Genomic DNA, 23,627 nt, shown 5'->3' with positions numbered 1-23,627 from the left:
ACTTTGAGGCACAGGAATTGCTTTGCAAGGAGAAGGTGCCCATTCCCAGCCCTGCCTTGAGGCAGGGGAGCAGAATGCACAGCACTGGCCTCTGAGCCCAGAGTGATTCAGCACTGGATGCACTTCCAAAAAGCATTTTTGGAAGTGAGTGGATGCAGTGAGATAACACAAATCAAATCTTACAGGCCCTTTTTGGGGTTCCTCATGTGTGTGTCTAAGGCTCCATGGCCAGGAGGGCCAACAGTGGCAGTAGGAAAGGACACAGCCCTGAGCTTTGTCTTTATCCTTGCCCCAGGGCACAGATGGAGCAGGGCAGTGCTTTCTGTGCCATGAGAACTCCTGGAGCTCACACAGCACCAGCACAGCAAGGCAGAAATTTGTAACTTGAATTATCCTACATGTATAGTCTTCATGCTTTAGGACTTAGCTTTTCCTGGTTTTGAGATCCTGCACTGCTTTGGTGTACAGCTCTGAAACTCCATGGCCTGTCTGCTGTCCTCCCATTTCATTGAGATAAAACAGTTCCTCTCTAGGCCTGGAACTCAAGGACACCTCACTGTCTCAGGCCCCAGAGATGTAAACAGCAGTGAATTGGGGGGTATAACTTGGAGTAAATGACTTCATTACCTGAAGCTGTAATTGGAGGATTAACCCCTGAGATGTAAATGAACCAAACTTTAAATTGTCTGAAAAACTCGTGACCATCTTCCATCCTGGGTGTAGCCCCTCAGAGGCTTCTGACTGCCCAAGGTGAACCTATTGAAGGCCTTCAATAAATACCTGCTTTTATTCTCTTAAGTTTGTCTAGCCTCTGGTTTAGGTGGCCACTCCAAGGCATCAGCATTCCTTGTTGTACTTGGAATGTTCTTGGTGACCACTGGCTTTTAACACCAGCTCCAGGTGCTTCCATGAATAGGGAATATCTCATTTCAAAGTTTTCTGGGTGGTTTAGAAATGGAGTCTGAGTGCACCTGAGTAGAACATCAACAGTGCTAAGGCCAAAATCTCCTGCTCTAAAGCTCTGTGCCAGGTGTTTGCTGGAATGGTGAACCAGACCATGCCAGGACAATGCTGTGAGGAGCTGCCCCTTTACAGACACACATCCACCCCCCTCTCCTCACCAAGGGCATCTCCCACTCCAGGAATTCGCAGCAAAACACACACACAACATTTAAAAGGAAAATAAAATCTAAAGTGACATGGAATGTCATGGCAGCATCTCTAACAAGGAGGGGTGGGAGATCAAGTCACACATTCCCAGGTACAACACAGTCCATGGAGGTTTCTTTACACCAGGAGCATTTCATGGGATGATATCGGCTGCTAATGGCTTGCTAAGTAAGGAAGAACACTGCACAATCACTTAGGATTCCAGACAAACAAAACTCCTCACTGTTTTTAACACAATCAAAACAAGTCAAATGCCGGTGCTTGAAAGCAAAACACTAGAAGGACTGCACTTACCACCTGGTAAAGGGTTAAAGAGCAGAAAGAGAGGTTCCAGGAGCAGAAGGAAATTTAAAAAAAAATAAAAAAAACAAAAAAAAAGGAGGAAAAGGAGAAGAAGAAATTAATGTTACACATGCAGAAAATAAAGAGAAGATTTTTCAAAGAAAAGCTCAGGCATTTGCACACCTGGTCAAAAGAAAGTTATTTTTTTCTGTGCCTAGATATCATGAGAACATTTCCTCTTACCAGGCCTCTGAGCTAGCTTGTCCATGAAGAATAGAAATGGTAAGGCTTTTGAGGTTTAGGTTGGTTTTTTTGTCCCTCCAATTATGTCTATCTTCCCAGAGGCATATTTTGGATTTTTTTTTTTTTTTTGCTTAAAAAAAACTAGACAAACAGATTATTTTGGATTGAAGTCACATAGTTTGCCTTTTGCCACAATGCTGCTTTTGCTGCTGCAGGAAATGATTTGATGGAAATAATTCCTTGGCTCCAACCATTTTGGCTCGAGGATGGATGCTCTATGAGGCTGATCCCACCACTATCCCACTGTGTGCAGACAGGTCACTGGGAGCCTCTAGAAGGTGCTGAGAGATCTTCTCACAGCTTCTGCCATTTTCCAACCACTTTTCTGGGCACTGAGCTCTGCTCACTCTATTTTTTTTCCTATGAAACTCTCCAGTGGCTGCCTGTTACATCCTGGGGAAAAGGAACAGCTGAGCTCACTTCATGTTTTGGGTAGGGAGGATCAAATCCAGACCTGTGTAAACCCACTGGCCCCCTCTCAGCAGTTTTTGGGGAGGGGTGTCTGCAGCACAAGAAGGAGCAGCCCCCAGGACTGGCAGGGAGGAGCTCACTGAGAGCTCCTGGGCAGGGCTGAGCTGGGCAGGATCACTGATGTGAGCAGGACTCGTGCCTTTGGTGTGAGTGTGCAGTGACACTCAGGTGTGCACTGTCCCCAGGTACCCAAAATTCCACCTGCAGCAGGTCAGAGAACTCTCTGCCAACCCATCTCAATTGTCCAGCAACACACTCAGCACCAGGGAACAGAGATCCACCCTGGGAATTCCTTCCTGGGAAGCAATAAAGGATGGATGCTCCTCCAGTGGTACTCACATGGCCATGGAGGTCTGTGTTGAGCAGCATCAGGGCACAGGTGAGTGTGTGGATCCCATCTGAAACACACAACAGGCACACAGCTGGGGCTGCTTACTCCCCTGCTCATGCAGTTCTGGTGTTTGCTGTCTTGGCAGCCCAGCCACTGCTAAACTAAGGCCAGCTGCTGTGTCTGGGCACCCTAAAGACTATCTGCTTCCTTCAGCTGTGTAGGATTTAACAAAACAAACCAAAACAAACAACACTAAAAGCCCCAAAGACATCCTCTTTTCCCTCAGATTTCACCTTTTCCTAAAACAACCACCATAAAATTGCCTTCAAAGCAGTTTTCCTTTAAAAGACCAAACTTCCCACTTCTAAATCCAAAGCAGCTGCTTGTGAAAGCAATACTCCAGCACAGTAATATTCCAGTCCCTGCCTCCTCCCTGGTGCTCTCTAGCCCTTTTTGTGAGGTCCTTCAAGGACCAGTCCCTGTGCCAGAATGTGTTTGGCTCTCAGTGCTGTCAGCTGGCACATGGAGCCTGCTCTGGCTCTCCTTGGGAGAATCAGCACCCAGCATCCCTGGGTGGGACAATGACCCTGTCCTGGGCAGGGACAATGACCAAGGCAGGGAGAGTGAGCAGGGTGGGGACAGTGACCAGGGAAGGGACAGTGACCCACATCCCCGGACAATGCCCAGGGCAGAGACAATGAGCAGGGCAGGGACAGTGACCAGGGCAGGGACAGTGAACGGGGAAGGAAAAATGAGCAGGGCAGGGACAGTGACCAGGGCAGGGACAGTGACCAGGGAAGGAACAATGCCCAGGGCAGGGACAGTGACCAGGGCAGGGATAATGACACAATGCCCAGGGACAATGCTCAGAGTAGGGCCAATGCCCAGAGCAGGGCCAATGACAAAATGACCAGGGCAGGGACAATGCCCAGGGAAGGAACAATGCCCAGGGCAGGGACAATGCCCAGGGCAGGGCAGGGACAATGCCCAGGGAAGGAACAATGCCCAGGGCAGGGACACTGACCAGGGCAGGGACAATGCCCAGGGCAGGGACAGTGACCAGGGCAGGGACAATGCCCAGGGAAGGAACAATGCCCAGGGCAGGGACAATGTCTAGAGCAGGATCCCTGTGGCCAGGAAAAGCTGCAGCCGTGTCTGCCTGGCTGTGGCTGGTTCTGCACTCCAGCCCTGTGCTCAGGTGCCCTGTGGCATGGCAGGGGGGCAGAGCAGGGGCAGCAGTACCTTCAGAGGTGCTCTCCTCGGGGTTGCAGTGGCAGTAGCGCCGGGAGAAGTGGATCAGCACCCGCTCCCGCTCCTGCGTCTCTCCCATCAGCGGGAACGCCTTCAGGAACGTCCTGCAAGGACAAAGGGGTGCTCAGAGATGGCCTGCTCAAGGTGGGACATGGAAAGGCTCATTTGTCCTCCCCCCAGCCCCACAGCCTGCAGATCCATGGAGCTGTGCAGGGGAATTGCTGCCAGCTGGGATCTGATCCACCTCGGGCATGTGGCACCAGGATGGGTTGCCCCATCCTAAGGAAAAAAGTTGTTCCCACTTGCTCTGATTCTGTATGGGATGGGATGCCTGGGAGAACTGTTCTCCACCCTGGGGAAGCAGGCTGTGGGCCCTCCTGTTGAAGCCCATTTTGGAGGCCAAAACGTGATACCGAAGCCTGAGTGACAGCCTGGATCTCCCCCCAGCCCCTGCTCCTGTCACGTGGATAGCTCACACAGTGCTGGGAAGCCTGGAGGAAACCCCAAAATCCCACCACCCTCTCCATCCCAGAGCTCACCTGAGTGCTTTGTCAAGGGTCAGGCCAGTGAAGTCAAAGAAGCTGAGATACTCCTCTGCTACCAACTTGCTAAATTCATTGCTGCAATTAAAGAGGGAGTGATCAGCCCCTTCATTGGGGAAGATGACACTGTCCACAAGAGGAACAGCAGAATGCTGCCTCTGGGCCAGCCCAATCCCAGCAAGACACTGCAGACACCATCTCAGACACAGGGAGAACTGCTCCTGGCCTGGAGTGCTGCTGGAAGACCTCCCTGATGTGCCCACAGCCATCTCCAGACCCCTGAGAATGAGACACCAGACCAGTCTCCAGCTGCCCTGCTGCACCCCTGTGTTGTGCTGCTGGCCAGGCAGAGCCTGCTCCCACACCAGCCAGAGGAGCCATGGGGATATCCTGAGCTCCTCCAACACCTGGTTCTCTCCCAGTGCTGGCTGTCACTGCAATGTCCCTGCTCTCACCCACAGAGGCTCCCATCCCACCCTCTCTCTTGCTCCTGTGGCAGGTGGGTGCTGCTGGACACTGCAGCAGGAGAGCTCCAGGCAGGCTGGCTCTGCCAAGGGGGCTGGACAGTGCCACAAGACATCAGAAGGCAGCCAGACCCCTGCAAACAACAAATTTCTGCATTTCCAGGAATCCAGTGACATAGATGTGACCCTTTTCCCTGAGCCCCAGAGGCAGTTAACATGCCCCAGGCCATGGGATAACAACAGGGGCCAAGGCAAGACCCCGTCCCACCTTAAGATGGACTTTTGTGTTTGCTCTTGTTTCCTTACTCAGGAGTTATCCTCCTCTGTCTCTGTGCCAGTGCCAGCCCTTCCTGCAGGAATGGGTGACAGTTCCACCATGATGACAGAGGCATTGCTACAAGGAGAGCAAGGCATTTCCCATGGGGACATTCCTGCCATGCTCTGGCTGGTGGCCCTGCAAGGCATTTCCTGTGGGGACATGCCTGGCATCCTCCGCCTGCTGCCCTTTCAGCCTCCACAGAGCTCCTCTCACCTTACAGCCCAGTGTGGTGCTCCATCCCTCTGCCTGCCTTGGGAGGGACCAGGCACCAAGAGTTCTGACTGACCTGCTGGGTTGCAAGCCACCCCAAGGGGACACAGGAGTGTCACAGACACCTTTTATGAAAAATCCTCTCCTTAGGATTTTTCCTCCTGAGAAGCTGTGATGCCTCAGGAACAAAATGTAAACAATGGTTATCTGCTGCTGTGGAATGCAACAGGTGCATCTGTGATTGGCCCATGTTGGTTGTTTCTAATTAATGGCCAATCACAGTGAGCTGGCTTGGACAGAGAGTTCAAGCCACAAACCTTTGTTATCATTCCTTCTTATTCTATTCTTAGCCAGCCTTCTGATGAAATCCTTTCTTCTATTCTTTTAGTATAGTTTCAATATAATATATATCATAAAATATTAAATCAGCCTTCTGAAACATGGAGTCAGATCCTCATCTCTTCCCTCATCCTCAGACCCCTGTGAACACAGTCACACAGGAGCCCTGGCCTTTTCGCCCAGTCCATTCCCATGTGTCTGGACATGGAAAATTTGTGATATTTTACCTGAACCCCACTGCCCTACAGAGCAGGGCTCCTTTTGGCATCACCTGGGGCACTTCAGTGCCATAAGAACCCGTGTGAGTAAAATCTCATCTCTGGGGGGTGAAACAGGCCTTGTGCCCTCGTTTTGCTGCCCAAGGGTGGGATCCTGGCAGACCCCACATCCCTGGGCAGTGCTGGAGCTGTCCTGGGCTCTGCCACAGGGATTTGGTGAGCACAACTCTTGGAAACCCTACAGGGAAGTGCCACCTTCACAGCCTGGGACAGTTCAACCAGCACAAGATGTCCTGTGGACACTGATGGAGCTGAGAGGGCCCCAGACCAATGCTGGAACAAGAGAGTTCCATGGAGAGTTCAGTTTCCCAAACATCTGCCAATGCTAATTTCAGGGTTTTAGGTTAATTTCACAGAACTGAGGCAGATGGAAACAAACTGTGGGGAGATATCCAACCTGGTTTGTCAAGCCTTTTCTGCCTGTTTGACAATGATGAATAGTTTTGGCTTTGGTTTACTTTATCTTTTTTAATCTTTTCTAGAAAATTGCCAATTATCACAAAGAAAAAAGAAGTGATAAAATGAGATTTCACTTTTTGTACAGCCCTCCTACATAAGCTGGTCTGAAAGCATCACTTAAACTTAGTCTGTTCCCAGCACTATAGGTTGGTCTTACATTGTCTTAAGTGAGCAAGACTGACTTAATACCTATATTAATACCTATAAATACCTATCTTCACCCTGTTTCCTTTTCTGCTCTGCCAATCCACCAAGAGTCTGCAGCTCTATTTAGGTCTCATGTCAGGAAATGGTTCAGATGTCAAAACCCAGCTGATCAAAACAAAACTTTTGTTTCAAAGGCAGTATGAATCCTCAGATGTGGGTCACCAAACAGCCTCCCCCGAGGTGTGAGGGCTGCAGGTGTGAGTGAGGACTGCAGGAAATAGCAAAGGGACAGACTCAGAAACCCAGTGCTTGAAAGTTCCCCCCTCAGTGAGCTGTCATGGCAAATTTGAAAGAAAGGAGAAGGATGTTACACACCTGAGGCAAGAGCAGCCAGCAATGCACCTGCTACAAGGACCTCAGCAAAGGAGGAGAATGAGGATTTGCCAGGTGATGCAAAGAGCCTCTCTAGGAGACAATTCCTGGGCTCCTTCTGTCCCAGCACTGAGCTGGGAATCACACACAAGCCTTGTACTGAAAGTGTGAGTATTTGCTGAGGGACAGGTGTGTTCTGCTGATCTGGGCAAGGGGGAGACATTCCAAGGACAAAAGAAAAAAAAAAAAAAAACCCAGCAACACAGGTTATATCTGATCCAGGCAAAGGATGATGGGGATTGGTGCCTTCACACCCACTGGCATCCTAAAATAATCTGTTACTGCTACACTCGTTGCTGTTACTCTGTCTCTTAGAAATCTCTGTACCACTCCCACTTTTGAATATTTTTTGATTTCCCTTCTGCCTTACCCAGGCAAATCTACCAGCTGAAGAGCCTGGACCTCTCTGTGTGTGCCTGGTTCTCCAGCCAACCCCTCCTACCCTCACACACACTGGGCTGGGAGACTCTGCAGCAAGGGCATTTTGGGGTGCAGACATGAAAAACCTGGGGAGTGGAGGGAGCCCAGTGCACGGGCAGGTCTGGCACCCAAACCCTTCAGCCTGGGGATGCTTTGGTCCTGCTGGGCTCTTCCCAAAGGCAGGAAGCTCTTGGTTCTGGTAGGCAGCAGCTTGTGACATTTACTGTCCAATACTACAGGCAGCTTGTAGCATTCCTATTTTAAGGACATTGAGCTCCCAGCTTCAGCTGGGAAGATCTCCTGTTGGGGAAGATGAAACAGGAAAGCCTTATAAATATGATTGCCTGGCAAAAGATTTTGAGAATATGGAAATTATAAGCAAGATTGAAATGAAAGCAAGCTTTGAGATACCTCAGTTACTGAACAACTGGAAAACAATTGTGTGGCCTGACTGAAGGTGATCCCCTTTTGATGGAACAACACCTTCTGCTTGCAGACAGCTCCAAGGGTCAGAGCAGACCCTACAGCTTAGCAGAAGGGGTCCAAAGAGGAGTTTTTAGGGTTTAAAATGTAACACAGGATGGTAATGCAGTGATTCTTATAGGCTGTATGTAAATGCTGTAGGATTTGTATCTTGTACTAGATTGGTCAGTGAGAATTAGAATATTCAGCACAGAAGAAGATGAATTGTATTGTAACAGGAACCTCGCTCTCTTATGCTCTCATCCTCTCTTTTACTCTCTCATCCCCTTTACCATGCTCTTGCCTTCTCTTTTTTACCACTCTCTTTACTTCTCTCAGGCCTGCTCTGAGCTGTGGCTGGCAACTCCCAGCAGGGCCCTTTGCAATAAACCCCAAGTTTCACAACCTGGCTGCAAAGATCTCTCATCTCCATCCCTCCCAACCATCCTACCCCCCAGCACTCCTACAACCTCCAGCAGCCCCAACTCCCTCCAGCACCCAGACTTGGCCCTTGCTGCCTTTTGCTGCCCTCCCATCACGAGCAGTGCCCCCCATCCCCAGCCTGTCACCCTGGCAGGGCTGCCCCCACATACTTCTTGCCGAGCTGCCGGGCCACGTCGCAGCGCTTGAAGCCCTCGAGGTTGTAGAGGCGCTTGGCCAACCTCTTGGCAGCCTCGCTGTCCGCCCTGCAGCCGTTGGCCAGCGTGTCCGTGCTGCCCTGGTCCAGCTGCTCCGTGCTGCCCATGTCTGAGTCCGAGTCTGACAGCGTGTCCTTCAGGCTGGCATCGCTGTGCAGAGACAAGAAATGTTCAAGGAGCCGCGGTGTGGCACCATGAAAGCCACAGAAAACTCCACCTTTCCACCTTTTGATTTCTTCTTGCCCTCACAAAAAAAAAACGTATGAAAAACCAGCAATATGGCTGTGAGCTGGACATTGGACAAGCCCTCCTTCATTTCAGCTGAAATGAAACAGTGCAGTGTAATTCCAAATTGGTAGGAAAGGTCAGAGAGAGGGTGGCTTTCCCCTGAGAAATGAGGGTGTAGCAAAGTAAGCAGCCTCAACACCTTTTAAGCTTCCTCTCTCCCCACTGGGGATCCCAAGCTCTTTCCAAGCCACCTTCAGGCTGGCATTGCTGTGCAGAGACAAGAAACGTTCAGGGAGCTGCGCTGTGGCACCATGAAAGCCACAGAAAATGCCACCTTTCCACCTTTTGATTTCTTCTTGCCCTCACAAAAAAAAAACCCATATGGAAAACCAGCAATATGGCTGTGAGCTGGACATTGGACAAGTCCTCCTTCAATTCAGCTGAAATGAAACAGTGCAGTGTAATTCCAAATTGGTAGGAAAGGTCAGAGAGAAGGCGGCTTCCCCCTGAGAAATGAGGGTGTAGCAAAGTAAGCAGCCTCAACACCTTTTAAGCTTCCTCTCTCCCCACTGGGGATCCCAAGCTCTTTCCAAGCCATGGACATCATGGAAATTTTAGGGATAGATGTTATGCTTTTCAGTTCAGGTTATTTGCTGAGGATAGGAAGCTGCACTTGTACAAATCATGTCAATGGGACTGGCACCAGACCAGCCTTTACTGGGGAGCTGCTCCCCTGAAGTTGCGTGCTGGCCTTGTGGCCAGCTGTGCCCACAGACATTGCTCTGAGCAGCCCTGCTGGCACCATGCAGGTGGGCATACAGCCCTTTATCTATCTGCCTGCCCAAGGCCACTCACAGCACCAAGTCAAGCATTTTCAAGCAGTGTGACTCACTGCTGGCCTGACAGCTGGACATACAACCTCACTCCAGCTCTCCCCTGACCTGGTTGCTCATCACCTGGCTTCCTCAGGCAGGGAAGTGCCCTACAGATGAGCTGCTGTCTCCCAGGGGTGATGGTTTGGGTCTGAGCTGGTCTAGAGGATGAAGTCTCTGCTGATCTCCTCATTGCCTGCAGAAGAACCTTTGGGGAGGCTTCTGTAGGGGTACCCTGTCCTAAGTGCAACCTTGAGGTTTCCCTGCACTTCAGAGGCATTTGGGAGAGCACCTGACCATCCCCAGCCTGCCAAGGGCTGTGCAGGTACAGGTGGAAGTTTTCCTGCCGGTGTTTGGCCTTTCTGCCACAACAACACATGAGAGGAAGCACAAGGGGTGAAAAAGCAGTTCCAAATCAACCATGCCCACTGAGCCTTGCTCCTGGACTGGGATCTCATAAGAAAAGCATGCACTGTCCAAGAAACTCCCTGCCTTACCTGATGGAGTTAATGATCTTGGTGGCATCTTCCTCTGAGCTTTCCACATGGAACCCATTTGGGATACTCTTCAAGGACAGCCTGCTGAGCACATTCTCTGACCTGCTGCTGGTAATTGAGTGTCTGAGAGGGCTCCCAAAATCCCCCTCTGCTGGCTTGGCTGCCCCCTGCTCCTGCTTATCAGCAGCCATGTGGTGCAGGGCTTCTCTCTGCTGGGCTGCCAGTTTCTGCTCCAGGAGCTCGGGGCTCTCCTTGGCCCTTTGCTGGATCAGGGGGGTCAGGGGTGCCTCAAAGCTGACACAGCTGTCTGTCTCGTCCGTCAGGGACAGCACGTCCAGAGAGTCCAGGCTGCTGTAGTAGGTGCCCTTCATAAGGTCAGACTCAACAATCTTCTCAAAGGTCGAGCTGAAGCCATCCCTGATGTCTTTGAATTGGAAATGCTCCCTGTCATCATCACTGCAGCTCAGCTTGGCATCTCCAGAAGCAAACCTGGACCAAAAGGAGAGATGTGCTGCTGTGATAATGGCCCTTGGGATCTTTCTGTGGTATAACCTACCTGATTCCCAATTTTGTTACAAGATTCTAGTTGAAAAAAACCAGTTTTGTGATGAACAATCCCAGAGGCCCAGCCAGCCCTTAATTTGGTCATGTTCCAGTAAAAATCCAGACCTCTGAAGTGGAGACTTTTGCATATGACACCTGCTACTGGACCCAATGCCAGAATAACCTCCTGGTTATCACTTGGCAGCTCCCACATTGCCATAATCCCAGGGAAGACAGCCCTGTTCTATCAATGCTCTGTACAGAATAACTTCTATTTACTGCTCACACCACAGACCTTGTATATTCCAGCCCTACACTTGTCCCCTGATGGCCCCTCACCATCCCCAGGTCCCTCTTTTGGACACCCCCCCCATGTCCCTCTTTTGGGGACTCCCTAACAGCTTTAGATCTTTCTTGTGGAGCCCAAAACTGCCCCGGGGCTCAAGGTGAGGCCACCCCAGCCCAGAGCAGAGTGGGACAATCTCCTTCCATGCTGGGCCTGATGCCCCCCAGGACATGGTTGTCCCTCCCAGCCTGCAGGGACTCATGTTCAACTTGCCATCACAAGTTTGCTGCGCTGGTGGAGTGTGGATCCTACCAGAGAAGGACATGATGGAAACCAGGACTTTGTTGCCTCTGCACTGCAGTCTTTCTGCAAAGTTTTTCTGAAACTTTATTTGATGGAATGTGAATTTTTTTGACAGCTATATGTTGCCATAGGAGGAAATGCGTGGGCAAAAGCCGCACTCCCAAAACTGCAGGTGCTGAGGGTGCCCACAAGCAAAAGGTGGGAATTTCTCTGTTAAAAATTTTGTTCTTTTTCCATGAGTTCATGGGGCTGAAAGTAGATCATTCCCTGGTGGATCTTGCAGTTGGACTGCAGAGCTGTGACCTCCCTGAGATCAGCAGGGCCAAGGTTGGGTGCTTCTGAGGAGCTGAAAGACCTCTAGGCAACACAGCCACAAGAAAGGAAAATGGGGCTCTGACAAACAATAGATGCCACGGGATAAACCAGAAAGGAGGAAAAGGGATTCAGTTAATGCAAATTGCAACACAAACACTCAATCTTTGGCTCTGTTTGCCTGATTTTTTTTTTAGCCAACCATTTCCTGCAGGAACTAACCTACCTTCAGGAGGACAATAATGGGTTCTTCTCCAGCTCTACCATGGATTGATGACCTTGGATGACTTCCCCCTTTAATTCTCCATTCCAGTGGGAAGAGCAAGACTCAACACCTTTTTGTAAAGTACTTTAAGATTCAGGGAGAAAATGCATCATAGAAGCAGCAACGTGCAGATGATGACAAATGATTTCTCATCAGGAACAAATAGTTGACTGCTTGTTGGTAAAACATCAGACCAGATTCTCCTGTAGCCAGAATGGGTCATTACAGCAATTCCCCAAAGGGGAGTAAAGGAAAAAATGGGAAACTCAGAGGTGATGCAGGATGACAGCAATGTCCTGGTGCCTTGGTCCATCTTTCAGCTCTTCCTGACCCAGGAGAGAGGACAGTCCATGTGGTCAGGGCACAGCAGCTCCATGCTGTGCTTGGCCCAGCCACACATTCCTGCCATTAACCCTAAAGATAGGTGGTCAAAGCACTGATGGGCTCCAGTACAGTCAGCTAACCCAATCTGCAGGCTCTAAGTGGTTTCCCAGACTTCAGCTGTGTCCCAGAAGTTTTCCAGCTGCCTTTCTGCTTTGAATATAGCGTGTGACTTGTCCCTTGTGCATTCAGCCTCCCAAAAGGCTCATTTGCTCTACAAGTGAATATGTTTAGAGCACGAGATCACGGACTCTGCATGCAGACCCCAGCCAGGTTGCATCATCTCCAAATCCTCAGCCTGCCATTTCTACCAATTCATGCCCTAGTATCTTAAAATAATTGCACTCCCAGTGATTGCAGCAGCATTCTCTGACCACTCTTAGTTTCCTCTTGAACTCTGCCAGGGAGCCACCTACCAGGCAAATATGATTCCCCTGAAACCTGAGAGACTTGCAGCTATCCAAGCCCTGACTGCATAGCTCAGGGGCTCCTGGGACCTGCCTGGGACAGGCTCCCCGAGCTCTCCGGACAGCAGCAGCCTGCATGGACACCTCCTCTGCAACACCTTCAGCTGGGCTTTTTGAAGCAGTGCTGCTGCTTCTTGCTGGGGCTCTTGAGTGAAACAAAGCACCAGCCTTTTCTAGAGAAGCCTGTTGAACAGCAGAGAAACAAAGCAGGAGGGATGCCTGCTGTCAGCCCACGCCCTGCGTGGCTCCCCAGCCCTGCTGCCCACGCTCCAGACAGTGCTGGGAACACAGCTCAGCACGGAGCCCGCACGGGGCCAGAGCTAGGAGGTGATCCCCAGGCCACCCTGGCCACCCTGTCCCTTCACAGCTCCTCTCCAGAAGGCCACACTCCTCTGGGACAAGCCCTGCTGCTCTGCTTCAGCCCCTCCTGCTTGCAGCATCTCTCCTGCCCCCGGGGTGGGTGCACAGGCAGGGCTGTAAAATTCACAGCAGGCATCAACCCCTGGTGGCTATAACACAGAGCCCTGGCTGATTTCTGGTGGCAAAGGGAAGCATCCATACCCCTCCTGCAGGAACGGCATGGGAAGAACCTCTCCTCATCCCAGCAACCTGTCATTCCCCCCAAGCCCCCAGCCTGCAGAATCCCATGGAGGTCTAGAAACCTGCAGAGGCATAAAATCAGCTGTGGACAGCACACCAGTATGAGTGTCCCCCTGCCTGGAGAGTTCTCCTGTGAGCCAGGCTGCCAGAAGAGAGAACTCAGGGACTCATGTTCAGGTTTGTCACAGGCACTTGAGAATTAGATGACACTTGTACCTTTTGTCTCACACTGCTGTTCCTGTCACCCAGGCACTGGTAACACCTGCCACAGGTGCAGTGGAGAGCAGAGCTCAGAGCCGTGCCCACTTTCAGACACACAGCTGCCACCTGCTAGCCCAGGGACTGCCAGAGCTGGCCATGCTGCCAGGGACTTCCAGGGCACAGCAGGCTCCCAGACAAGCCTGGCTCTGGAGCATCCCTAGGCTGCTGTTCTTGCCCTAAGTTACCTCAGGCAACTCTGCCATAAGTGCTGCAACTTGCAAGTGGGACACCCCAAAAGTGAGCACAACCTCTCTTCTCAAGATCCCAAAAGCTTCCCCTTCACTTTAGTGGCTCTGTAAGCTCTAATCACAGCTTTCTGAATTTGTAACAGGAAAGAAAACTGTGTGAGAAGTCCAGAGAGAAAAAAACAGAGTAAAAAGTTACAAACAAGGAAAAAATGTGCGAGAAACCCAAAGAGAAGCAGGAGTGGAAAGCCGCAGTCAGCCATGAGAGCAGCTGCAGCTCCTTAAACTGATGAGTTACACACGGAGCCGAGTAACTCGAACCAAGGAGCCTCGAAAACAACACACGCGAACCGGCACCGAGCCGCCCTTACCCGAACTGCTCCTCCGCCTCGTCGGCACTCAGCGCTTCCGAGGATCCCAGCACGCTGTGCCACCGCTGCTTGCTGAGGGCCCCGCTGGCTCTCTGGGGGCTGGGGGAGCCCCTGTCCCCGAGCTCGGGGCTGCCGGGGCCGGCGGTGTCCCGGTGCTCCCGCCCCACGCCGTTGGCCAGCCCTGCCCGCTCCGCACGGCCGCCCTCGCTGGCAGCGCCTTGTCCCTGCTCGCTGAGCCGCTCGCCCGCCTCTGTCACCGCTGCCACATGTTCGTCCCGCTGCTCCCCCTCCGCCAGGGAGGGCTGAGCGTCGTGCCGGGGGCTGGCCCTGCCGCTGGCGGGCTCCGCGGGAGGGCTCGGCGGCGAGTCCCCATCGCTGAGGGCCGGCGGGGACGGCTGCGGGCCCGGGGAGGGCGGCTCGCCCTCATCGGCGGCGCTCCATGGCAAGGGGCTGCTCTCGCTCATGGTCCGCTCGTGGGATCCCTCCCCGCGCTCAGCTCAGCCTCGCTGCTGCCTGCGAGGGAAAAGAAAGCACAGCGTGGGCATCGGGAGGGGATGGGGAGGCAGGTTGAAACCCCCACCCCACCTCACATCCTCGGTGTAAAAGCAGGGAAGGGCTATTCTGGTGTTTGGTGCTTTTGGAGGCCCAGTGCTCCTTACTCAGGGCAGTGAGATGGGGGAGGAAAAGCTGTTGTGGTGCTGAGGCACCCACCTTTCGGCTGCTGCCATAACCCCAGAGAGCCTCAGAACAGGGGACGTGTCCCACCCAGGCTTAACCTAGGCCTACTCTTCCTATTAGCCATGCAAGCTTGGCAGTATACTCCATCCTATGATCAGGCTGAGCTTCTAATTCAAAATACGCCCTGATCGGGGCACTACGGGCAGTAGCTCAAACAATCTCCTATGAGGTGACCCTAGCAATTATCCTCCTCTCCATTGTCCTCCCCAGGGTTAGTGCCCAGGGCTGGGGACAGCAATGTGGCATGGCTGCATTTCCCAGACTCGCTGCTGGGATGCTATTCCCTTACATTCCCTGCCCTCCAGAAAAAGGAGAAATAGGTGAAACAGGCAATAAGAGTGATTTATTCTTTTCTAACTGTTTTAAGCAGCTGTGCTGTGCCAACCTGTGTGATTCTCCCTGCTGAGCTAGCATTTCTGCAGAGCATCTTGCCTGCCAGAGCACCACTTTTCCCCACACACAAGTAGTGCTGAAGGGTGTCACAAGCTGCCAGCTAAAACTCTGGCAAAAGTGTCCTGATTGAATATTCCCTGGGATGCTTTCTCTGTAGGGCAAGGGAAGGACACTGTTTTGCACTGATATAAGTAGTTTTTTTACAAAAAGGCACTTTATTGGCAAATAGACCCATTGATGCAAAGTCTGCAAGGTTTTACAAGCACCATCCTCAGCCCCACAGTGCTGTGCAAGCTTTACTCCATCATAACCCTCCCACAGCTGCAGTCAAATGCCACCAGAAATGATCTTTTCTGGAAGCAGGAGTATTCTGCATGGCACCCAGGCTGAGCCACTGTAACAGCTGATTTTGGTTTTAAGCAATATGTGTCTTCACAGATATTTTTAAAATATTATCTGTCTTCATAAGTCTGTTCAGCCTGGAGGAGAGAAAACTCCAGGGAGACCTTAGAGCCCATTCCAGAACCTAAAGGGACTCCAAGAGAGCTGGAGAGGGACTTTGATAAGGGCACGAAGTGACAGGACAAGGACAAATAGCTTCACACTGACAGAGGGCAGGGCTGCATTAGAGATTAGGAAGAAATTCTTCCCTGTGAGGGTGGTGAGGCCCTGGCACAGGGTGCCCAGAGCAGCTGTGGCTGCCCTTGGATCCCTGCAAGTGCCCAAGGCCAGTCTGGACAGGGCTGGGAGCAGCCTGGGATAGTGGAAGGTGTCACTGCCCAGGGCAGGGGGTGGGAGGATAATCTCTGAGGTCCCTTCCAACCCAAAAAGACATTTGGTGATGTGACTGTGATTCACCTGCACAGGAAGCCTGGCTAATCAGTGCCAGCAGGCAGACAGGACTCTGGGGTTTCCCCCTAACTTGGTTCCTAACTCACATCTGAAGCAGATCATTCACATTCCCTGCCTCAGTTTCCCTCTCAGTAAGCCATCACCTTGAGCAGCCAGGAGGGTGCCCAGGTTCAGCAGCAGACTCTGAGTGCTCTCTCGTGCTGAGCTGAAGCTTTCATTAGCCATAAATTCCCTAATTGCTGGGCCAGGTCAGTTCTTGTTAACAAGAGGCGCAGAACTGCAGCTGCCTCTGCTCCTACAGTGCACCTCTCACCCTGTGGAGATGTCAGCAGCCCCTCCCTGCTGCTGCTTCCTCTGCACCCGAGTCAGGGAGAGGAGGGATTTGGGCCCCTCTGTGGCCTGGGTAAGGGCAGACCCACATAGGTACATGCTGAGCTGCTGCTGAGCAGGCCAGATCCCAAAGGGAGCCCCAATTCCTGCCTCACTTTGCTCCCATCCCACAGCCCAGGCAATCCCAGACCTCAGATCTGGCCCGCTCTCCATGTCCTGCTCCCCACAGCTGGGATGTGTGATGAGCTGGGGAGCTCACAGTCCCATGGCAAGGCTTTGGGGTGAAGCACTCCTTGAGGGCTGCACGTGCCACAGCCCTGAGATGGGGCAGGTCCCTCCTGGAGGCAGAGCTGGCAGTTTTACCTCTTGTCCAGGTGCATCCGTGTGCATCCCTCGCTGTCACAGCGCGCGCGGCACGGCCGCACTATCGCAGCTGGGCGCTCCCGATGGTCCCGGCACGGCCCCTGCCTGCAACAAGGGAGCACAGACAGTGAGACCTAGCCCAGAGAGGAGAAGAACCCTGCTGCTTTCCTGCCTCCCTGCTGCTGCTCCTCATCAGGCTGTTCCCCAGACCCATCCCATGGCTCCTTGGCAGAGCACTGCAAGTGCTTTTTCCTCAGCATGCTCTGGTTCTCTGGGGTTTTCAGACATGGCAGTGCAAGAGTATTCCTTACACAGGGCATCTGACATCTTTCATTACAAAGCCCCCCCAGCCAGATAAAGTAGAGCAAAGAGACTCTGTGGTTGCAGTTTCAGGAGAAATTTGTCAATGTGAGCCCGCAGAATGTTCAATTTCACCCATCAGATCCATGGTGTGAGATACCCGAGTTTTGGACTGATCTCACCAACAGCCCCTCCTCAGCCCCACCATGGTAAAGGTCTTTGAGCTAAATGCAAGCAAATCCAAGCTATCAAAGTGATTGATGTAGCAACATTTCTCTTGCAGAATGTTTTGCACAATGCAGGGATGGACAGTGATGTGTCCCCCTGAGGTGACCCCAGGCTGGGGGAGCATGTCAGGTCACCACAGATGGTGTGTCCCCTACAGACAGCTGCCTGAGCTCACAGGCCAGACTTGCACAGAGTTGATGGAGACAGAAAGACAGGACAGCACTGCCTGTGTGCTGCTAGAGGTGATGGGTGGGTCAGGGCCCAGATGTGCCACCTGCTTTCCAGCGGCTGGAAAGAGCCCACAGAGCAGCTTGGCAGCAGATGTCTGTGTTGATCCCTGCAGAGGGATCTGCTTATACTCTCCCTTGGGCTTGCCCTTGCAGGCCTTCAGCTTCATTCTCCGCTAGCCTGACAAGAGAAAGGCTGGCCTAGACTTCCTGGGTCACCAACACATCAGCCTCCTGTAGTCCAGAATCCCACCTGCAGGAGCTGAGGGCAAAACAAGCCCCTGGGACAGTCCTCAGGTTCACACATGGGGGCCAAGTCTCCTCTAGCCTGTTCATCTGCCATCCCAAATTAAGAGGGAAAAGCTGTAAATCTCTTTCCCACCAAATCCAGGAGAGAAAATCAGTCCCAGGCACTTGGTGTTCCCATGCACTGACAGCAGGACCCAGCCAATGCAGCACTTCCAGGAATTTACTTGCAGAATTACCAACCCTCTCCTGAGCACGACCACACTGTGATCTCAAAAAATACTGAAAACCTAACATGGGCCAAATTTTGACTTTCTCAAAGTGAAGGTATAATACAGACCTGTAAGACATGCAGCACCAAACCACCGCTCAAATCTTTGGAGGAATCTTTCCAGCAAAACTTTGCTGGTCTTTTTCTTAATATGAGATGAATAATGTAGAGGGTTAGAGTGAAATTTTTTAAAAACAGCCAGAAGGCTTTGAGCTGAAATTCTCCACCTCCCTGCCATCCATCCAAAAACTCCAGTAGGAACCACCCAAGCTGAATTCCAGTCCAACAGTTCAAGCTTGGTACAGCTGTATGCATCAGAAAACAGGAAACCAAAAGCAGTTAGGAGATGAGCCTGAGTAAGAAATGTTGACAAACCTTAATGTGTGGTGTCCCAGCCATCCCTCCGAACTTTAAGTAACTTACATTGTTTATATTAAAAGAAAAAAAAAACACCACAATTTTTTTATTACATATAAACTACTACAGTTGTTAAGCATTACACTACTGTTTCAACCTCCGTGAAGTCTCACTGGAATGTTTGTGGTCTGGAAGGAGTGCTGAGGAATCAATAGTTAAAGCCTTAGTCATGTTCCTCCTTGGCCTGTGTTCCTGCTGGAGAAGAGGCACCAGGGAAACCCTGGCAGGATATGTGCACAGATTATTGCTGAGCTGGGAACACCATCAGCTTCCAGGGTGACAAAACTGGAGCTGAGCACAGCCAGGAGGAGAAACCCAGGCCTCTTGCAGCCTCCTGACCCTTGAGGTTTGTGTGTCTTCCATTGCACACACCTGCTTGGGGGCTGCTGTGTGCAGAGAGTGAAGCAACCCATGACAAACTCCCAACAAGTCACCAACCACTTGATTTTTGCTTGCAGTGGCTGTCACTTGAAGCACACACAGGTTATGAGTGCCTGAGGCTTCCCAGAATCTCCAGAGAAACTGCCAGACTGGATTGTGACACTCTGTGGCTCTGGTCACAGCTCTTCATGGTGATGCCTTGCACTGGAGTCATGCAGCCAGCTCCTGCCACACTCCCAGCTCATCCCATGTCAGCTGCAGAGGGTCTCTCCCACCCTACAGCTCATCTGGGACCTGCTGCCTCCCCACCTGTGTGGGGAAGGTGGAAGAGCAAAGGGAGGAGCAGATAGAGCAGAAAAGGGAGGAGCAGACAGGGTGGAAGACAGAGCAAAGGGAAGAGCAGATAGGCTGGAAGATAGAGCAAAAGGAGGGGCAGACAGGGTGAAAGATGGAGGAGAAAAGGATGGAAGATAGAGCAAGGGAGGAGAAGACAGGCTGGAAGAAAGAGCAAAAGGAGGAGCAGACAGGCTGGAAGACAGAGGAGCAAAGGGAGGAGCAGACAGGGTGGAAGATAGAGGAGAAAAGGGTGGAAGATAGAGCAAAGGGAGGAGCAGACAGGCTGGAAGACAGAAGAGCAAAGGGAGGAGCAGACAGGCTGGAAGACAGAAGAGAAAAAGGAGGAGCAGACAGGGTGGAAGACAGAGCAAAAGGAGGAGCAGACAAGATTTTCCACCGCTTGGAAAACCTGGAAGAAATAAACGGTGGTGGAACAGCTGGTTGCAACTGTCCACATATGCCTCCAGCAGACAGCTGAAAGGTCACCAGCTCTGTACAAAGCCCAAACCCAGACTCTCAACACTGTTCTGTTTGCTCTGGAAAGCACCAAAGTGCAGCTCAGCCTCTGAGGCTGCCACAGCTTGAACCAGGCTGTGGGGAGGGGACACACTGCAGCACTGGGGTGAGGGACAGGGAGGTGTTCAGAGGTCCCTGTGGGGCTCCTCTAACTGTCCCAAAGCTGCACAGCCTGGCTGCCATGGGCTGCAGGCTGACATTCCCCCAGTCCCTCCTCATTTCATTCTGTGTCTGCTTTGCAAAGTGCTCTCTGAAGCAGGTAAGGGCTGAAAAGTGGTATGTGGGTTCCCATCTGAGGATTTTCATAAGTCCTGCCCTTTCTGCAGGCTCAGGCACCCTCTCAAGTGACTGCTGTTCCCTAGGTCCTGGGAATAGGGTGGGCAACCCTTGCATGTCCAGTGATGCCAGCCTCCCACAAACATAACCAGGGGTAGCATTGAAAACAGGGTCTGGCAGGAAAACAGATAAATAAAAATCAGATAATGTGACCCTGATAGCTGTGGACAGTTTTTAAGCAGGAGCCCCATGATTTGGAGCACAGCAGCTCTGTAAGGTCTACATAAGTAGAGGAACATGAATTCTTGCTAGAAAGAGCACATTATTGATGTAGGAGAGGCTGAGGGAAGCCAAGGCATCCATAGTCCATGGCTAACCACGGTCCTTCCATCTCCCTCCCAGAACTGGGGCTTGGTGAGAGATGGGACAGAGGCTGAAGGGACTGAGGGGACTGAGGGGACTGAGGATCCCTTCTCATGCTGCCCTGGTTTGCAGGCCAGACTCAGCAAGCCAACAGCTATTACCTTCACTTATCAGGATTCCACAGCACCAGCTCATCACTGTGAGTGCTACAGGATAGCAATTCAGGACAGCCCCTCACTCCCTGCTCCAGCCCCACTCTGCCCCAGGTCCTGCACAGCCCCTGGACCAGGAGGAGACAGAGCAGGGCTGGCTGGGAGGGAAGGAGAGCAGAAATACCCCATCATGTGCTTTGGGATGATGCTGGATTTGCAGCAGGGCCAGCGAAGCCAGGCTGGCATCCACTGCAGGGAAGCACTGGTCCCAAAGAGGCCGGGCAGAGAAGCAGCAAAGTTTGCCCTGATTTTGTGAGGGGTTGGAAACCACACAGCAGCTCTTTCAGGGACAGGCTCTGGAAGTGTCCCAGCTTTTGTTGAAGCTGAATGGCTGGTGGGAAATGATTTATTTTTAATTTTCTTTCCTGCGTTAGGAACTGGAAAGGCTCCCGCTTCAGTTTTGTGTAACCACTTGGCTGCTGGGACACAGGAAGGCTTGGAGAAGAATCCTGCTGCTTAGTCAAGCATGAGCTTTTCCTCAAGTTCATGCTGAGCTGGGCTGCTTCCTGCAGCAGCCTTGCTTCTCCTTGCTGCTCTGCACCTCATTCCCTCCAGATTAGTGAAGACAGAATCATGGAATGGTTTGGGTTGGAAGGGATGTTGAACTTCTTGGGCTAAAATGCCTGTAGTGACATCCTTTGCTGTGATAGACCATGTGCTTGAGTTCCTGTCCCCTGTGAGCAGGAATGGAATGTGCCCAGGCTGTAGATCCCATCCATTTGATGTCCAGGCTGTAGATCCCATCCACAGTGTGGCTGCAGGACAGGGATGGATGTGCTTTTATCACCTGACTTACAGTGAATTTACAAAAGGCAGGTGTCACACGTTACCCTGCACATGGGCACGGTCAGGGCTCTTTGAGGAGACAATCCTGTAGAGACATGGAGAGATCACAGCCATGCTTCTCCTTTTTGAAGCACATTTCTTCCTTCTTATGTCTCTGCTTTGACCTCTGCCCTTTCAACATGGCTGAAAATAAAAACCTTCTACCATTCTCATTGTGAAAATCCTCAATTATTTCCCCCATGGGCTTGTTTTTAATGTGATTTTGAAGACCTCATTATCATTCTCAGCCTCTCCTCTCCAGATTGTAGACCCTGCCTTCTTAGCCTGTTCTCAGAAGCTTCTCCACCCCTTTGAGTATTTTGCCTACCTTTTTCTGGATTTTCTCTAATTCTTTTACATCGATTGCTCTGTTACAGTCTGAACACAGGGAAAGCAGCATTGCATAGTGAACTCAAGATGTGGGCACACCAAAGATTTGTGCAGCAGCAAACTGCTCTGTACATCACCCCCTGCTCTGGACAGGAGTCCCTCCCTGGTGGCACCAAGTTCTAAGGCACGTGCAGCATTTCTGCAGGCTGTGAGGGGCAGGGCTGGGCTGAGCCCTCAGCCACACACTGATGCCAGAGTTACACTTCAGAACCCCTGCAGCACTGATGGTCCTTGCTCATGGGCAATATGCTGTCCCAGTGGTTTCCATCCATCTCTGCCAGTGCAAACTGCAGCTCCTACATCCTTCACTTCCAATGTGGAAAGAGGCCGTGGATAAAACATATCCTACAGACTAAAATAAACCAGCTACATGCTAAAAAAAGAGCCTTTGGGTAATCAGAAGTCACTGTGCATGGAACATGCTTTTTCTTGAAACCAAACCCTACAGCTCCTTATTTTGAATTTTTATTAGAGTCCCCAGAGCAATTAGGACACATTGAGATCCAAATGACTGCTGCTAAACTTCATCCTGGGGAAACAACAGCAGCTTTTTTGCTTATGGGAAACAATAAAGATGAATCTTAAAATCCTTAACAGCTTTCCTGTTTGCATTCTTTTGCAGTTATTAAAACTGGGATAAATAAAAGAATATATTTGGTATTTTTTGCATGTGCCTTTCTTCGTACTGACACCTTGGCTGGGCAGCACTTGGTGCACTGAGCCTTCCTCCAGCCCTGGGTGTGCACCATGATCTCAAACCTGTGAAAAGGGGTGAAAGCCTGGACTGTGCCCAGCTCTGGGCTTCCCAGGCCAGGAGGGACCTAGGGCTCTTGGAGGAGCTCCAGGGGAGGCTGCAGAGCTGAAAAGGGGCCTGGAGCATCTCTGTGCCCAGGGAAGGCTGAGGGAGCTGGGACTGCTTAGTCTGGAGAGGAGCCCCAGCTGAGAGGAGCCTCAGCCCTGGGTGTCCTTGTGTGGGCATGTGTGTCCCTGTGTCCCCCAGTCTGTCCCTGTGTCCCCCAGTCTGTCCCTGTGTCCCCTAATCTGTCCCTGTGTCCCCAGTCTGTCCGTGTGTCCCCAGTCTGTCCCCAGTCTGTCCCAGTCTGTCCCAGTGTGTCCCTGTGTCCCCAGTCTGTCCCTGTGTCCCCAGTGTGTCCCAGTGTCCCCAGTCTGTCCCTGTGTGCAGGCTCAGCGCACCCCAGGCTCTGCTCCAGGCCCAGCCATGGCCCCAGAGCCACGGGCAGGGCCTGAGCCCAGGAGCTGCCCCTGCCCAGGAGGCAGAACTGCTGCCCTGGCAGTGCCAGCCCTGAGCAGATGGTGCAGGGGCTGTGCAGTGTCCCTGCCTGGGGATATTCCAGATATTCCTGTGCCCTGAGCTCTGGGATGGCCCTGCTGGAGCAGGGAGGTGGCACCAGGTGAGGCCCTGTGGGCCCTTCCAACCTTCCCCAGCCTGTGGTTCTGTGGCTCTTTGGTTCTTTGGTTCTGTGGCTCTGTGGCTCTGTGGCTGCACCCTCACTTTACATCCTGGTGACATGGTAGGAGTCACTTAAGCTTCCACAAAAAGTGGGCCAAAGCACAGGGACAGTGAGCTGATGGGTCTCCTAGGAGAAGTGTGAGCTTGAGGCAGAAGGTCCAGGATGTGATGAACATGGACCTGAATGTCCTTGTGTTTCAGACAGCATGTCAGGTCTGGAATCTTCCTTTCAAATCCCACCCAGGGCCTCTCAGCTTGACTGTGGGAGGACAAAGATCCTGCAGCACTCAGTGGGGTCTGTCTGATCCCCAGATCCTCCCTCCTGCAGAAGCAAACCCTGACCCCCTTGGAGACCTTGCAGGGCTCCCTGTGGATTGCTCCTGCAGAAACCCACTGCAATTTA

The 23,627-nt window shown here is 51.9% G+C and overlaps 1 protein-coding gene across 2 annotated transcripts in view; it reads right to left on the bottom strand.

The window, feature by feature from the left end:
- The window catches only part of PSD2 (pleckstrin and Sec7 domain containing 2), a 78,594-nt gene that overhangs the window by 21,334 nt on the left and 33,633 nt on the right, over positions 1 to 23,627 (bottom strand). The window contains exons 2-8 of one of the 2 annotated variants that reach the window (XM_054287786.1): positions 16,766 to 16,870; positions 14,090 to 14,602; positions 10,116 to 10,604; positions 8,474 to 8,668; positions 4,348 to 4,428; positions 3,800 to 3,912; positions 2,564 to 2,624 (exon numbers count right to left, since the gene is read on the bottom strand). In XM_054287786.1, coding sequence (XP_054143761.1) covers positions 2,564 to 2,624; positions 3,800 to 3,912; positions 4,348 to 4,428; positions 8,474 to 8,668; positions 10,116 to 10,604; positions 14,090 to 14,553 — 1,403 coding nt within the window. In that variant the 5' untranslated portion in view covers positions 14,554 to 14,602; positions 16,766 to 16,870. The remainder of the gene's footprint in view (positions 1 to 2,563; positions 2,625 to 3,799; positions 3,913 to 4,347; positions 4,429 to 8,473; positions 8,669 to 10,115; positions 10,605 to 14,089; positions 14,603 to 16,765; positions 16,871 to 23,627) is intronic. The other variant, XM_054287787.1, reaches the window with a different exon arrangement.

Source organism: Melozone crissalis, unplaced genomic scaffold (assembly GCF_028551555.1).
Source record: "Melozone crissalis strain CALT ecotype California unplaced genomic scaffold, PUWL_Pcris_2 ptg000061l_1, whole genome shotgun sequence".
Classification (NCBI taxonomy): domain Eukaryota; kingdom Metazoa; phylum Chordata; class Aves; order Passeriformes; family Passerellidae; genus Melozone; species Melozone crissalis.
Note: the sequence above shows the minus strand (reverse complement) of the source record. Positions and strands in the feature narration are given on the sequence as shown.